The 16,551-nt window shown below is 43.3% G+C and overlaps 1 protein-coding gene across 4 annotated transcripts in view; it reads right to left on the bottom strand.

Annotated features, from left to right (window-relative positions):
• LOC146977279 (mediator of RNA polymerase II transcription subunit 13-like) overlaps positions 1-16,551 on the bottom strand; it is a 78,041-nt gene that overhangs the window by 22,772 nt on the left and 38,718 nt on the right. For all 4 annotated transcript variants that reach the window (XM_085793383.1, XM_085793384.1, XM_085793385.1 and 1 more), the window contains exons 3-4: positions 7,924-8,008; positions 4,319-4,402 (exon numbers count right to left, since the gene is read on the bottom strand). In XM_085793383.1, the coding sequence (XP_085649509.1) occupies positions 4,319-4,402; positions 7,924-8,008 (169 nt within the window). The remainder of the gene's footprint in view (positions 1-4,318; positions 4,403-7,923; positions 8,009-16,551) is intronic.

Genomic DNA, 16,551 nt, shown 5'->3' with positions numbered 1-16,551 from the left:
AACTCATCACATCAGCTCTATCATCATGTTTTGCACAACAGTTCTGAATGAAGATGAGGAACAAAGCAGCACGTGACTTTCCTTCACTCATTACAACTGAGAGCTGCAGTTTTTCAAGGTCTTGAAAGCCCTGGGGAAAATATTTAACTAAACAAACCAATATGAAAAAAAAATAGCTCTGTGGGCATTTTTTTAATTACACTTTTTATATTTGGCTGTTTTTCTTGTTTGAAATGATTTTGCGTCTAGTGGTGATGATTTAGTAACATGGTTGAACTAAATATTGTTTATAACCATCTACTTCCCCACCTCCCCCTGCACAGATTCATTTACTTTGGGAAAAGTAAAAATATACAGAAAATCTTGACATCGGTAGATTTATCACACAGGTCCGATGCAGAGGACAGAGGAACGGGGGTGAGGAAAATGGGAATGCCTTTCATATTTTTTTGTTGTTTTTATTTCTGGAGATTCTGTGACCTTGTTCATCTGGCCTAACACCAAATGTGTGTTGCCTAGGAGATGGCTAATATCTCAATGTCACTGGTCCCTGAGGAGAGGAGAGGAGAGGAGAGGAGAGGAGAGGAGAGGAGAGGAGAGGGATGGAGGAGGAGGAGGAAAGGAAGAGGAGTGTGTTAGAAAACCTATTCTGTCAGGTCAAGTAAGGATTTCTGAGATTTTGAAGTAGTTTAAACGAGCAGTGCAAGTTGTTTTTGTTTCATGGTCAAGCACCAGAGGACATCTCTGTTACGCTGTAAAATGTGAACATTATTCATGCATATGGCCATGAATGCAAATGCGAGCACCTAGATTAACAAATATACTGTGTACTGTACTTGGCATGCATAGAACTGACTGAACTAATGAGAGAGACAGGCTCTAATACCTCCATTCATCCGTCTATCGTAATGATTAATTTATGACCCCCCACCTTCTCTGATCCCCACCTCCCTACCACACACACTGAGCCTCCTCCCTGCTCGTCCTCCCTCTCTCTCCCTCTCCCTCTCCCTCTCTCTCTCATGCCTCTTCTCTCACACTCTCTCTGTATCCCTGCAACTCTCTAGCTCTCTTTCTCTCTCATGCTCCCCTCAGCGTCTGATGCAATCCGTTACCAACCCAGAGTGCTTTCCTCCCATTCAGACACAAAGAGATGCGGGAGTGCTGGGTTGGGGAGAAGGGGGTGTGGAGTGGTGGTGGTGGTGATGGGAGGGAGGGAGGGAGGGAGGGGGGAGGTGGGGTGGGGGGGTTGGGAATCTTCTCCCTGGATGTGCCAATCCTCGCCATGCCCGGGGACACATACAAGATAAACACCAGATAAGCCTGACAAAGGCAGCAGCGCCAAGGAGCAGGAATTGGCACGAGTGAGGGGGCATGGCATGGTTATTAGCACTGAAGCGCCCCCTGTTGGGGATGAAAGGCACAGTGTGGGAGTGAAGAAGAGACAAAGGAACTGGTTACAGCTGAGGCAGGAGGTCAGTGTATGCCTAACTGAGCAATGTTCCCTCATGGCACGAAAACACTGATGGCCAGGGATCATCATCTGCAGGGGTTCTGAGGTCTCACACTGTCAATTGTAAGGGCAACACTGCTATTCTGAGCACAAGGGGTGGTGTGTGTGTGTAAATGTGTGTGGGTATTTAGGATTGCATGCGTGTTTGCATGTGTGCTGGAACCAAACAGTGGAGATATGTGAAAAGAAAAACCTGCCATGCTTCAATTGCACATGCTGTGACACATGCAACAGCTGCAGAGCTCCACTAAAACAATACCACGGTGCAGCCGTCTACACAAGATTTGCGTTTATTAGCGTCTGCATGTTGAAGAATATTTCTCTCTGTTTCTTTTTTCTTTCATTTTTTTTTCTCCTTCTCTCTTGCCTTTCCTTCCAGGATGTTCAATAATTCACAGACAGTACAAGTCAGGATTGGCTCAGCAGGGGGCGTTCCAGCTGGCAACATATTCATACGGCGCAGTCAAAGTGATAAGGAATTACATGATGTACGAAAGGGGCGCACACATGCAAATCACTGCACACGCTCAGACACTGGGGGTAATTTCAGATGCAGAAGCTCAATACCCAACATTTGTCTCTATGCATACAGTATGTGCGCATATGAGGGACTGATGTCTTCACACGTTCCTGCACCGACCCAAACGTTATTATTCTCTACTACTTTGTTTGAATCATTCTCCGTAGCTCTTTCTCTGCCAGTGACTCACCCGTTTAACAGCGTTGATCATATTTGCAAATGCTTTTTTTTTTCTTTTCTTTTTTTCTTTACTTTAATCTCATAAAAGCAAAGTCATTGCCTTTCTAATGGGCTAATTAATGAGCAACCTTATACCTGGAGCAGGATAATGTGTCCGATAAATGCACACAGAGACACAGAAAATCTGTAAAACGATGTCACAACCTCTAAAATAAAAGACAAAGAGGGAAAAAAAATAGTCAAAGTTGATTACCATGTATAAGCTCACCTTTAATTACTGTAAGTCATTATACAGGTTATTATATTGCCTGTGGTTAGGTTTTGAACCTCCCCAAGAAAGCACAACATTTGTCTGAACTCCTTGTTATTGATTCTAAAAGTCAATTGAAATCTAATGGAGGGAAGAACAAGTTCCTGCTAAAATATCTTCCCTCCTCTGGTGTTTGTATGATGGAGGTAGAAAACCCTGTTTATTACTGAAGTCCAAAATATCCTATAGTCTACTGTACAGTAGACGTTATCGGAAAGAAAGCCAGTGACCGAGTCAAGTGCTCTGGAGGGGGTGTCAGGCATAAGTAAGTAAGTAGATGTTAATTTGGGTTGAGATCTAGTGAGTGTTAACATGTGATTCACATCCTTTTCACCATCATTAAAACATTCAGTGCACGCTGTAAGATCTGCATGCATTATGGTTCACCACTCATTACATTTTTACCCCTGTTTGTTTGTTTGTTTGTCAGCAGGATTATGCAAAGTAGGTATATGGTTTGTGCTGAACTTGGTGGAGGAATGGGTCACAGGCCAGGGAGGGGCCCATTACATTCTGGGTCAGATCCAGATCATTTACTATGAATTTTATTCTCTCTCTCTTCTCTCCCTGTCTCTCTGAACCTGGTGTATGTTTTTTGACATTGGCTTTGGCAGAGGTCTGCACTCTGAGTGCCCTTCTAGTTTATTCAGATTTTTCCTTTCATCTGTCACCTGTATGCACCGTGTATTTCACATTAGACTGCTTTTATATACACACACAAAAAATCAAGCCTCCTCACAGTGCTACTCAGAGCTCTATAAGTATGCAATACAGGCGACACACACTCTCGAGATGTCACACAGCGTGCCTCGCTGAGGGACTTCTCTGAACCACCTGCTCTGAACAGCTAAACCTGAATTTGCTACCGCACATCACAGCAAAGTGCACTTGTGTCAGCAACTTTCCCCAGCGAGGATTTCCTGTGTGCGTCACCCTAATTTACACCACATTTGAATGACAACACAATTTACAGCTTTCCACTTCAAAAAACTACAAAGTAAATGTAAATATGTGGATGATTTCTTTTTCTTTCCTTTTTTTTTGTTACGTTTGCTGCCTCTAAGCTAAATTCAAACAGATTTCTAAAATGAGCCATTTGACAGCTAAGTGGTTTCCTCGGAGCCATTTACCAGAACACTTAGCATTTGAGCTGTGCTATGTTAGTGATGTGAGGAATGCTGCATCCTCGGCAGCAGGAGAAGATGAAGTGGGCACACTGAGCTGTGAGAGGGAACTATAATGGCTGAAGCAACAAGTTGAGCTACTGTCATCACACCCACCCCTCTTCTTATTCGGTTTCAGTCTCTCTGTCTGTCTCCCACATTGCCTACACAGTTACACAGTGTGACACCGACACACACACACACACACACACACACACACACACTACCCTCCCCTCACCCAGAAGGAGAGAGAGAGCTGTGAGAGCTCGACCCAGCTCAGCTCTCACCTCTCACCACCATTCATTCACCGTCCTGGTTTTTAATAGTCTCACACCATGAGCCAGTCGCTGCAACACCGAGGGGAGGAGACACACAGCAAAATACTGAATCACATGAAAGCCATTCACACTGCGCAGCTGTGGTACACACACACACACACACACACACACAGAGGGTCACACACATACTGTAGTGTACACAAAGATCAACCGCAAGATTAATACAGGTAACTGGTGTTAATGTTTTCTCACAGCACAACATACATGAAACCTCACGGGCACAGAGACGCTTAATGTGTTAAAGCCAAGTGACAATATCTCAGTCGTGTGTGTGTGTGCTGAACGCTCACTTACCTGTTGCCCAAAGACTTTTCTTCCAGTTCGTGTGGCTTTAAGAACCACTTCCCGAGCCGCACAAACCCTTTATCCATCAGGCATCTGCAGCAGTGAAGAGAAGTAAGAAAGAGAGAAAGAAAGAGAAATCATTCACTGAACTAAGAAGAGCAAGAGACGGAAAATGGTTTAACATCTTTTTTCCTCCTCTCTTTCATTACAAACAGGAGGATGCTGATTAACAACACCACCTGAACAGGAGTCAGACAACACACAGTAATTCTTGTGAAGCTGCGAGAGGTTTTGATTCAGCTCTGTGGTAAATGTTGTATTTCATTACACTGCAGATTGTCTCTCAACAACAGCCCCTATAACATCATTTTCTGCCCTTGATGTGAATTTCAAAGCTTCTATGAGCAGAAACAGTTTGATGTGTTTTTTTATATTTAGTTGACCTTGTAAAAATTGAATCACTTTCTTTTGTATCCTTTCTATCAAGAGCCAAATTGAGCAGCGACAAATGCAAACAATAATATTGACTCTAACTCCGGCTCCTCTGACTGTTACAGCAGCTTTGTGACTTTATTTACTCCACACTAACTGCAGCGGGGACAGTCCCTCGGCTGCGGCTGAGCACAGTGTGAAATGTGGAGTTTATGACGTGCGCGCAGGAAAAGTAAAGCTAATCTTCTGCTAATCTGCCTTCTTCCCCCCCTCCTCCTCCACCAAAGCAGCGCTTTTTCAAAACCTGGCTCTTTTCATCAGATCAAACTCCGATCACATCAAACAGTTCAGTCATCGTCGTGCTCCCTATTAGGCTGGTCCGCCCATCTGCGCACCTCCTTCACCACATTTCAGCCTCCTTTCACAGACAAAACTCAGCGCCCTCAGAAGTTTGACTCGTCTCTGTGTGCAGGTGCCAGAGAATTTCCTGCTAGATCCTCTGACCCGGGTCAAGGAATTACACCATGATTTTATAGACTCTTCTCCACTCACACTCCAGCCAGCTATCCGTAGCTTTCAGCCTCTACCTCATCCACCATCATTTTCTTTTTCTAACCATGTCTCTCTCTCTCTCTCTCGCTCTTTGTCTCTGAAACAATTCATTTTATAACAACATTAACAAACAAGTTGTAATAATGTGGAATATGAGGTCACAGCACAGCACATGAAAAAACCACATTATAAGGTCAGTATTGATCCCTGTATGAATCCATCATATCAGATCACACTGTAATAGTGTTAATGGAGCATTATATCAGTGGAGCAAGCACAGTGGGTGGAAATGCTCAAAGCCAGTGCTGCAGATTCAGTCCCTTTACAACCTTATGCTTATGAGCAGTTGTTTAGTGGTTAATCTTGTTTATTCTAACACAGGTCATGTCGGAAAATTGGAAAATGTAAAACTCATACATCAAAAGAATATTAAGGAACATGAATTGATGCATTGATTTTTTTTAACTACATAATGGCATTTAAACAAGTTGTAAACACAGACATATTATTGCTTATTTCTGACTGAACCACACTGAAAAACAGTATATATTTGAAGTAAAGAAAAATATGTTCAAAAACATATTTGCTTGAGTGACAGGTGTCTTATATTTTCACATTTAACTGTGTTTTTGTTTGTGTTTGTGTCCTGCTGGTCCCACCTCAGCTGCATCCTGACACCACCTTGTTATCAAAATGTCAACTGTTGCCCACAGAAACTGTAGAAAGTTGCACAGAGCTCTGCAACCAGCCTTCAACCCACACTGATATAAACCAGTCACCCATCAGTAGAGTAGTGCTCATGTTTTTCCTCCTTCTAATTATATCCTATAGCACAGCCTTGTGCATTGTGCTGGAAATGTATATTATTCAGGGTCAATTGACTAATGTGTATATTTTCTTAAACATTGTATATATCTATTGTTTTGTCCACGGTGAAACCAGGCATTACATTACGCTGTCATATGCCAGCTCCTGAGTTGACTGAGTCCTGAAGATAATTTAACTCCATTGATAAATAATGAAATGAAATCCCTCCATATGGAAGCCTGCTGCAGCGGGCTTCTATAAATCTAACCTCAGCACCAGCGGCAGATGTCTGACTTACTTATCTAAACAAACATCAGTCTGTCCAACTGATTACTCTGAGACTTCAACCAACCACAAAGCCCCCACTTCCTCTCTGTTATTCCAGCCTTATGCTGAAAAATTCAAAATAATGAACAGTGCTCTCCTGACCATTACAAACTCAGCAACATCCCATAAAATCCACATGGTTTATACATAAAGTGATATTTTGTAATTTATTCTTGACAAGAGTTTTTTTTTTTTTGCATAACTGAAGTTTTAATGACTTTATTTATTGGTCAATCAAACCAGTGGTTATTCTAAATGCTGGGAACAATAATAAAAACAGCCGGTGACAAGGGTCAGTTCACCTGCACAATCTAAAAAGAGAGAGGGGAAGTGATCCCTCCTTCGCTGAAACAGTGAGCTATAAAAGGAGTTAGCTTCAAGGTAATAGGAAGGTTAATTCAGCCTGCCCCCTATGATGATCACTGATGCTTAACTTAATAGAGAGCAAATATGTGCTGCTTCATTTAACAGATGGCTCTGACTCAGATAGGAGAGCTTTGGGTACTTGAGCAAGTGATTCCGCACTCAGGTTATAATTTCATTAAGGTGAAGCTCCTGGACGAAAACTAAAGCCATCTATCAATTAGGCCTCCGGTCCTTTTGTTTGGTGGTTTTTGTGGAAGATCCCCCCAAAAAACTTTAGTCCCATTTGTTCAGAAGAGAGAAATTACATTTAAAGTGTAATTTTAAATGACTGTCAATATATCAAATATATTAAGATTAAGGATAACTTATAGACAGAAAGGTAGAATATAAATTCAATATAGTAACCTTTCTGGTCAAGGTATGCAAGAGCATTTCAATGGATCGCTTTTGAGCAGCGGCGGGGAGAATCACATTATAAACTTAATCAAATAATTTACTCAGCCCAAAGTATAAATATTGCACTAAAAACCACTCCAGCACAAGTAGAGGGCCTGCACTCAACTTACATTGGACTATTAATTAAGTAAGTATTAATAAGTATTAACTAAATGCACTTAAAATCTGTGCTTTTTTTCAAGAAGAAAAAGTAAAAGCACTCCTTGAGCAGAAAGTCCCCATCAGTGTTATTATATTAATACATCATGGAAGGGGTAATTAAATGTTGATTTTCACTTACTTTATATCTCACAGCTGCCCTATAGTTCATGAACTTGCCATGTTTATGTAGAGTAATTAAATCTGACACACAAATGCAGCAAAGGAAAAAACTAATGATTTCCCTCTGTGTAGAGAAGTTGACGTATAAAGTGGTCAAAGATGAAAAGCATCTCACACTTTTTTCTTAATTAATTGTATTTTGTTACATTTCACCTCCACTTCAGTGCAAAAACTCCAATGTCACGACATCATGAGTTCTATTCTTCATCAAATATGTATCACATTGTACATTACATCACGATGTAACTATGCCTGTTATGTAACATGTTTTCATATTCTATGTATGTCATTCACATCCTGACTGCAACCCTCTCTGTGCAGCTTGTGTCTGCAGAGCGACGGTGGTTTTTTACCTCTCCAGGAGGTTGTGTATGGCCTTGAACAGGAGCGTCCTGCACTCGTAGGACAGTCCGCACTCCCAGAGTCCCTCCTCAGCCACTGCAAGACAGGAAAAACAAAAACAAGACCGTCACATTATGAATCTTAATATTTCATCTTCTTAATGACGGAGGTTTGAATGATTTTCGGTGACAGCAAAACATCTGCACACGCACACCAGCTCGAAGACACTAAACAACAACAACACATGATTCAGTGTCATGTGTTTATGGCTCACTCTGTCAAAACATGCTGCATGTGCTGATGAGAAAACCTGCACATCATACCAGAAATTACACTCGAAGCCATGTGTGCAAGTGCGTATATGTGTGTGTGGGAGTGTGTGTGTCTGTTTGTGTGTGCAGAGGACGCTTGGCTGTACAGCTGTCAGGTTGGCTGCAGCGACAGCCCAGTCAAACCCCATGCAGTTGTCAAGCCCAGTTAGCTGGAGAGCGAAAGTGCGCCCGTATCTGCGCGGGCTGACACACATGCTTGTGCGCTCAGGTTTGTACACGCATGCAGAGTTTTATACCTCGACGCTCTTTTTTCTTTTTTTCTTTTTCCCTCCTCCTTGAAATCTAAGAAATCAGCTGCACTTTGCTCGAGCCGCTGACATGTCAGCAGCCGCTTCACGTGTGTGTCCAACGTGTTGTGAAACAACTCTGCACCCTCCTGATTTCTTTAACCCCTTGACCCCTGCACCCCGTCACCAACCCCCACTGCCCCGCTCCCAAAAAGAGAGACGCATACACGCACACACACACACACACACACATACATACAGTGGCCAGTTAACAGTGTTTCTCTTTGTTCTTTGCCATATACCTGCAGGGCTGCTGGAAGAACTGGAGGATTGTGGGTGGGTGTTGTGTTTGCTTATAGGGTGGTGGCAAACAAACCAAGCATCACAGAAATACACAAGAAAAAAAAGAAAGAATGAGAGACAGAGGCAGAGGCAGATCGCCTGGGGGATGGGTGGCACAAACCCCAATAGAGGTTTTCTCTTCCTCTTCTTTCTCCTCCTTCTCTTGTTTCTCTCTTTTCCTGATTTTTCTTTTTTTTTGGGGGGGTGGGGGGGTGCGTTTATTTCTTTCTCCTCCTTGGTTGCTTTGTTGATATTCCCTCCTGTGTGTGCGTGTGTGTGTGTGCGTGTGTGTGTACATGTGTATGTTCTTCTTCTTCATACCACAGTGAATGAAATTTCCTTACTCGCCAGAATTACCCTGTAACCATGGAAACGCTGGCGGTGAGAACATGGCGCCCTGGCATTCAATTTCAACACTGGTCCCTCCCGCCCCTCACCCTCCTCCTCCTTTTCCTCCTTCCTCTGTTCTGTTGCTTCCAACACCCCCCCTCCACCACCACCACCACCACCGCCGCCCCTTCCTCCTCCCTCACCCACCCAGTCCCCCCCACCCCCCCCCACCCCCTCCTCATTTACTCCTGCTTCAGGGCTCAGACAGGAAGCTCGCTCTAGCCAGCTCTTCAACAGAGGAGAGAGATAGAGTGAGCACCATGAGCAGAATGCCAAGTCTCCAGCAAATCCAGCTCATTAGCTCTCACTGTCTCTATATCTCTCTCTCTTTCTTTCTCACTCTTAAAAATTCCCCAACACCCCCCTGCCCCCGTCCCCCCGTCCCCACACACCAATTTTGCCAATCCTCCACAAACCCGTCTTCATTTACTCTCCTCATGACCAGCTCCACCGTCAGCTCCTGACCCCTTATTACTCCAAAACTGTGTCACCCACTCCTCAACCTCAACATCCTCCCGACACTCCCATCCAAAAGTTGACGAAAACACCCCCACATGCCCCTGAGCAGACGTGAAGGAATCTTCTCCACCACATTTTGCTCTCCTAATGATTTTGTAGCAGGTACAACGTGTTTTACAAAGCCCCTACAGTGGGAACAGCACACGCTTAAGACGCCTGGAAACATGCACTGCGCGTTAGATGCTCCTGTTTATATTGTAGTTGTCAAAGAGCCAGCTCACTGCACCATATCAACACAAGGTGTGACAAATCACTCTTGCAAGCAAACAAGGTCAGGCATCCACACACACACAGTGTGCACAGACACACACACACACACACACAGCAACACACAAACGTTATAAATATAGAAAAAGGAGTGCGAAATAAAACAATGATCTGATGCATTAAAGCAGCGATACCCTGTGGGGATGTGAGAGGCATACACTTGGAGGAAACACCATGAAACTGTCATTTCACCAACAGTCAGTCAGTAACCACCGCGATTTGAGTTTTTACTGCCAGTTAATCAGAGGAAGAACACAGATGGCCCAAGGGAGAAGCGTGCTGGAGACACTAAATGCACAGCTAAGTGCAATAGGGCTTTAAAGCATCATGATCCATCATTCATCACAGCCTGAGCTACAGGGAACTGCATCATGCCTGAAAGATTTTAAAGGAACTGGATGTAATCAACCTCAGTCTCAATTAGATTAAACTGAAGGCTCATCATTTTAGGTTTCACTGATAAACTGCAAGATTAAACAAAAAGAGAGAGAGAGAGAGAGACGGATGCATTTAAAATTTATTTTCACCAAGATCTTCTGCCCAATGTCGACCAAAATATTATGTTTGATTCCAGTAAAAGAATGTAAAATGGACTGAGTGATAAAACACCAGACTCCCTCTGGATAAGTATAAAAAACATTTTGTTTTAGGGTTGCATCTAATGACTGTTTTCATTATTAATTAATCACTTGTCTCATCTTTTAGTCTGACGTCCTCAGTTTGCTTGTTTTGTCTGACCAGCAGCTCAGAACATGAAGATATTCAATTTACTGTCATATCTGTCAAAGCAAATGCTCTCATTTGACAAGCAGATTTGATTTGATATTTCATTCAGGCATAAAATCTGAAAACAAAAAAAATGTGAAATATCACAGACAAATACGTCCTCCTCAGCTTATATGTGTTTTTGGTCCAATACCACATAGTGTACAACAGTGTAGTCGTAGAGATGTGCCTGAATGCAGCGTGTTGGATGCCATCAACATGTCAGCGTGAGAAGAACATCAGCCGCTCTCAAAACAACCAAAAACATGACGACCCGTGTTGCAGTCTGTGTGTGTGTGTGTGTGTGTGTGTGTGTGTGTGTAAGCAGCAGTTTCCCCCAAAGTGCCTTGGTGCACATGCAAACCCTGTGCCTGACTCTGCATGAAGTGTCTACAGTGAGGTAATGGTCTTACAAATGCATGTTTATTCCACGCATCCCCCCGCTCCTCCCCACCTCAGCCCCGTGCCACAATGCTCTTAACTGCTGCGCCACCCCAAACACAAACAAGCAGTGATGGAACTGGGTCGCCACTATCACTCTGTGTGTTTCCACCTCTCCCTCCCGTGCTCTGCGTCTAACCCCTGTCCCTCCATCTCTGCTTCCCTCTCTCGTGTCTCCCTCTCGCTCTCTCCCTCTCTCTCTCTCATTTTCTCATCCATCTTTCAACTCTTCCTCCCTCCTCTCTTTCCTCCCCTCACTGTGCCGGTCGGTCTCACACCACTAGGGGGAGTGACCCGCTCGCCGCTACAGTGCTGCTGTGCTAACAAACACAAAGATGGTATTGATCTGAGAGGGAGAGAAAGGCGGGAGTTGAGGTGTGACAACACTCTGTCTCGCACACAGTGACACCTCTCAACACATTTCCTTCCTCCTCCTCCTCCTCCTCTTCTTCTTGTTCTTCTCTCTTACTCTACCTCTCTCTCCCTGTCTCTCTCTCTCATTTGTTCATTTGTCCTGGATCAATAGCACCAGCAGACTTGGTGTCCAGTGGTGTCTTTGCAGTGTGCTGGCTATGAGCTCTCACTGGACAATGACTGTGTTCATGTATCACTGTGTGTGTGTCTATGTGTGAGTGTGTGTTTGTGTGTGTGTGTGACTTCACACAAAACCCCAGTGCCACTTTACTAATTAGCTGCCCTGCTGCATGTCTGAACAGAGGTTGGTCTCTGTTTGCTGCATGTGTGTTTGTCTAATAAGAGAGAGCAGGAGAATTATTACAAGGCTGCACAGATGGACAAAAAAGAACTGAAGAGAGACACAGACATAACGGGGATGATGATGACGATGTGTCCCCCATTGTGTTTGTGTGTCCATAGAAGTGGGAGTTAAGGGCAAAATTAATATATAGATAACCACGAGAGCATCATCCTGATTTCAAAATGTTACAGTTGAGTCTCAGACTCATTAGATGACTAACAATAACTGTTAATAACAATTAACAATCACTCTATGAGACAGTTTCTGAAACATGACGATAAAAAAAAAAAAAAATGATACTGGGGCGTGGACACTTGACAAACACACACCTGTAATTATGGTATTGTGTAAAACTCCTGCTGCATTTCTATATGAGTGTGTTGGCGGTTTATGAGCAGCCTAAAATGCTGGATTGAGGTTTAAAGATGCTCCACAAGAAAATGAACGCTGACTGATTTAAAAACAGAGAACAGGCCGAGCAGTGGGGTTTAGATCAGCACAAAGAAAAGTAACTGTTGAGTCATTGATATTGATCACTGATGCTATCAAACCCTGCATTTATGTTATTTTTGATTTAATGCTGCAGTGCATTATACATTTTACTCGCCAGGCCTTAAAGAAAAGGTTTAGTACTGTTTTTATATTCATTTATTGATCTGCACATTTAGGCAGCAGTCTGGGACACTGTAGCCGAGTTTTACTCCCTCAGCTGTGGATAATTTTGACTTTTTGTATCTCATGACTCAGTTGCATTCTCTAAATATAAAGACGGAAAATCCCACCATGAACAGTGTGATGTGGAGCGGTCAGGTTGGCTACACCAGGCAAACTTCTAACAAGGCCAGTTTCTCATTTAACGCTCACACGAACATTAGAATAACAAAAAGACAAGTGCGGAGGGAGACACAAGGAGCCAATAAAGGGGGCTACTTATAGCCTTTACATATATAATAACAGCACTCCACTGTCTTTGTGTTGGCTGTTAATACGGCAATAATATACTGTGTTGCCCTGGCACTGAGCCAGAGTTAATGCAGCTTGGCCAGAAAACAGGTAGTACTGTTTATCTGAAGTTCATTCATGGAGAGAAAGGGAACAAAAACCATTTAAGCATGTAGGAAGTTTCGGGGAAGTTTTTCAAATCAGGATGTTAGGAAAACTTTTCTAAGAAGCTTATTAGTCAGGAACTTCACATCCATTCCTGCTTCCAATTTGGCCGTAGCTTTAGTTTGAGGTGTGGTGGGTAAACATGAGCATGACGAATCTTTTGCAGTTCCTGAACTTTGTAGTTCATAAACTTTTAAGTCCGGCTTTTATTGAATCTTTCTCGTCAAAAGGGCTTTCATTTGTCAACGAGAGAGAGAGAGAGAGAGAGAGAGAGAGCGATCTCACTACATTTCCTGTCTTTCACTGATTCTTACGTCACCACATGTGGCCCACAATGCTCCGTCTGCACGCCTTCAGCCAGCTGACTATGGGAATCTGCTCTTTATACAGTATATCAATGTCAACCTGTCAGTCCATCTGTTAGAACTAGTTTAACCTACTTTTACACTGTACTCCCCCAACACATCCGTCTATACACTGGAGGAATCCCTATCCCCACGCACCTAATAAAGCTCCTTCATGTTAGTGGAGCCTCATCTCTGCTGCTTTAACTATAAACATTGTAATACTTTTCCATCTGAATGCTCCTTATTAAAATATACAAAGCTAATCCAATTCCTACAATGGAACTGGATTCACAACAAGTGCTAATGAGGCTTTAAACACGCATAACACCTTTAGCATCACCTTTCCTAAATGCAGCTAATTTGAGCTAGTTTGATGGCTGGGCAGAGAGAGCTCCCTGACCTGTGCTCCATGCAGCTGATTACTCACATCATACCATGGTTGACCAGTTTATGTACTTTTCCCATGTTAGCAACAGTCTCAACTTCAATTCCTGATTAAATCCAAACTGTACTCTGATTATTATCTACTGGGGTGAAGCAAGGCTTCATTACTCAGTAATTGCTACCATAACTGAATATGGATGCTTCCCACATCTGTGCTGAAAAATAAGCTTGTTTGTCATCAGACATGCATTTCCATGGAAGCTATTACACACTCCCGTCTATATCCCCGGCCTTGCTAATTCTTGAACGATTAAGAGATCAAAGTGGCTTTTACGTATAGCTACCCCATTTGTTCAATTTCTCTTGAGCATCAATTTGAAGCAGCATGACAGTCTTACGTAACAGTGTGAGTTTTGTGCTCTGGAACAGCACTTAATTCTTTGCTGAAGCCCACTCTTTCTGGCTGTAGAAAATACTGTGGAGTTTAAGTAGAAAGAAAAACGCCATGGCACATCATGGAAAAGATTTACTCTGCAGGGCCAAGGTGGTTTGCTATTACCCATTTCAGTCACATGGGCATCAAACCTGCTGACATGAGATATTGCCTCCACACACAAGAACAACTTACAAGATCAGGCAAGGTCAATTAAACATCTGACACTGGCAGTGTAAGGACACGGCATCTGACTGAGCCTTTTATCCACCCGTATGTAAATACTGTGCATTTAAACAACCCTAGGCTATTGGTCGTACAGTTTACATTGTGAATACCAATGTGTGCGCTTGTAAAATTCAGTTCAACCATTGCACTATTCAAAGCCTTTACTGTGTGCTTTAAACACACAGGGGTAATATAGTTGTTGGAACACGGTGCGTGAAATTCTTGGGGTTTACAATAGAGCGCTGACTTTTCTAACCTTTTTCTTATCTGCTCTTCAGATCATTAAGCAGCGAACACCCTGCACCATCTGCCCCTGTCCGTGTGACAGTCGCCCACACGTTCTCATGCTCTAGTGACACCATTTCCTAAATTTTTTTCAGTGACACCTCTCAGCTCAACACAACGGAGCGCCCACCATGCCTCTAAATACACCAGCGATGCTCTGTAAAAAAAAAAAAAAAAAAAAAACCTCACAGGGCAGTAAACAGGAAGCTCTGTGGGCTTTTGAATTTAACAGATTACAAATTTGTATAACCTCTAAACTGGAAGTACAGTGTCGCCTATTGCTTTTATTTCATCTCAGAAAACAGGTTAGATTTACAACTTCTGGTCACCGTCATGAATGCTGGCTGTGTGCTTATCAAATCCCTCTCGTCCTCCCTCAGCTATAAACACTGCAGGCATCCTAATGTTAACTTGCTCTCAAATCTAATCATCTCACCAGTGCTGTATTTCGATAACGACAGATGATGGTGAGAAAAAAGATGATCAAGACTGAACCAGGTTTATTATCTGAAAGGAATTAGGATGAGGAAATAACCAAAAAAAGGAACCTGTTACAGTAATATGCATTGCACACTTTCTTGAGTACATGTGGCTATGTAATGGCGAACAAGCTCAACGCACACATGGCAGGCATTGAGACCTGAGGAGGACAGACAGATGGACAGAACAAGGGGCAGCAGTGACAGCGGAAAGGAGGTGAAGGAGGAGGAGGAGGTTCAGAGAAAAACTGAAGGGATGAGGGAGAAATCTGGAATCAATTAGGTGACTGAGATGGAGTTGCTTGCATAGTTGTGGGAGTGAGTCAGGCAGAAAAGCAAGAGCAGGGTGTGAGTGTTGTGCCACGAGTGTATGTGTTAATATAAACACGAGCGCACAAAAGCAACTACGTTATTATACCCCGGTTACAGTAAGTATTTGTTAAGTAACTGTCCTTGTGCATATTCTGTCTACCTACATGTTTTTGTTCATCTCCCGCACCCCCACCCACCCCGCACCCCGACAGCACTACTTGGACCAGAGGAGTCGAGTTGCAGCCAGAAAAGCCCCACCTCTCTCCCGAGCTGAGGTCAAAGTGGAGGGTAAGAATGGGTGGCTGGCACCGACCCAGGCCATGTCAACATAGCAGCTCTCAATATTCCCTTACACAACTTCCCCTCATTACTGCTTCGCACACAGAATTCACAGCACTTTTGTTTTCTATCGCTGGCTCTGACGATAGGGGAATTTGAATTTAAAAAGGAGAAGAAAAAAAAGTATGAATTAAGCACAAACAGGAACTGTGAGAGAGCACATGTCGTAGAAAACTGGCTGTGCACGCAGCTGAGGTTTGCAGAACAAATCGAAATTTGCAGACATATGCACAGAACGTATCATGTTACAAATTTAAGTACCACAGATTGTGGTTTATTCACATGGGCTCTGCTATTATTGCTTCACAGCATGTCGCACTGCCTCCAGCGATGACCTGGTGTGAATATTCGGAGCCTGGAGCACCTCTGCTGGCATGCACGAGGAATACTGAAGAGGAGGAGGAGGAGGCAAGGACGCAGAGGTGCAAACAAGAAGTGAAAACATAAAGCGTGAGTGTTACTGTATATGTGTCAGTTTGTGTTAAACAACAAGATTAAGAGGAGATAGAGAAGAAAAGAGGCACAAAGATAGAGGTATAAAGTGACCAGTAGGTGTAATTCTCTGCGGGGTCAGACTCTCCATGTGCAAACAGGGATCTATTTCACAGACAAAGCTGCACATTTAACACACTCCCTTAAGGCAGGGGGTGTGTGGGGTGGTTGTCATGGCCATGCAGGAAATAGG

The sequence above is a fragment of the Trachurus japonicus genome, chromosome 12 (genome assembly GCF_045865225.1).
Source record: "Trachurus japonicus isolate A0001 chromosome 12, Traja_1.0".
Taxonomy (NCBI): Eukaryota; Metazoa; Chordata; class Actinopteri; order Carangiformes; family Carangidae; genus Trachurus; species Trachurus japonicus.
Note: the sequence above shows the minus strand (reverse complement) of the source record. Positions and strands in the feature narration are given on the sequence as shown.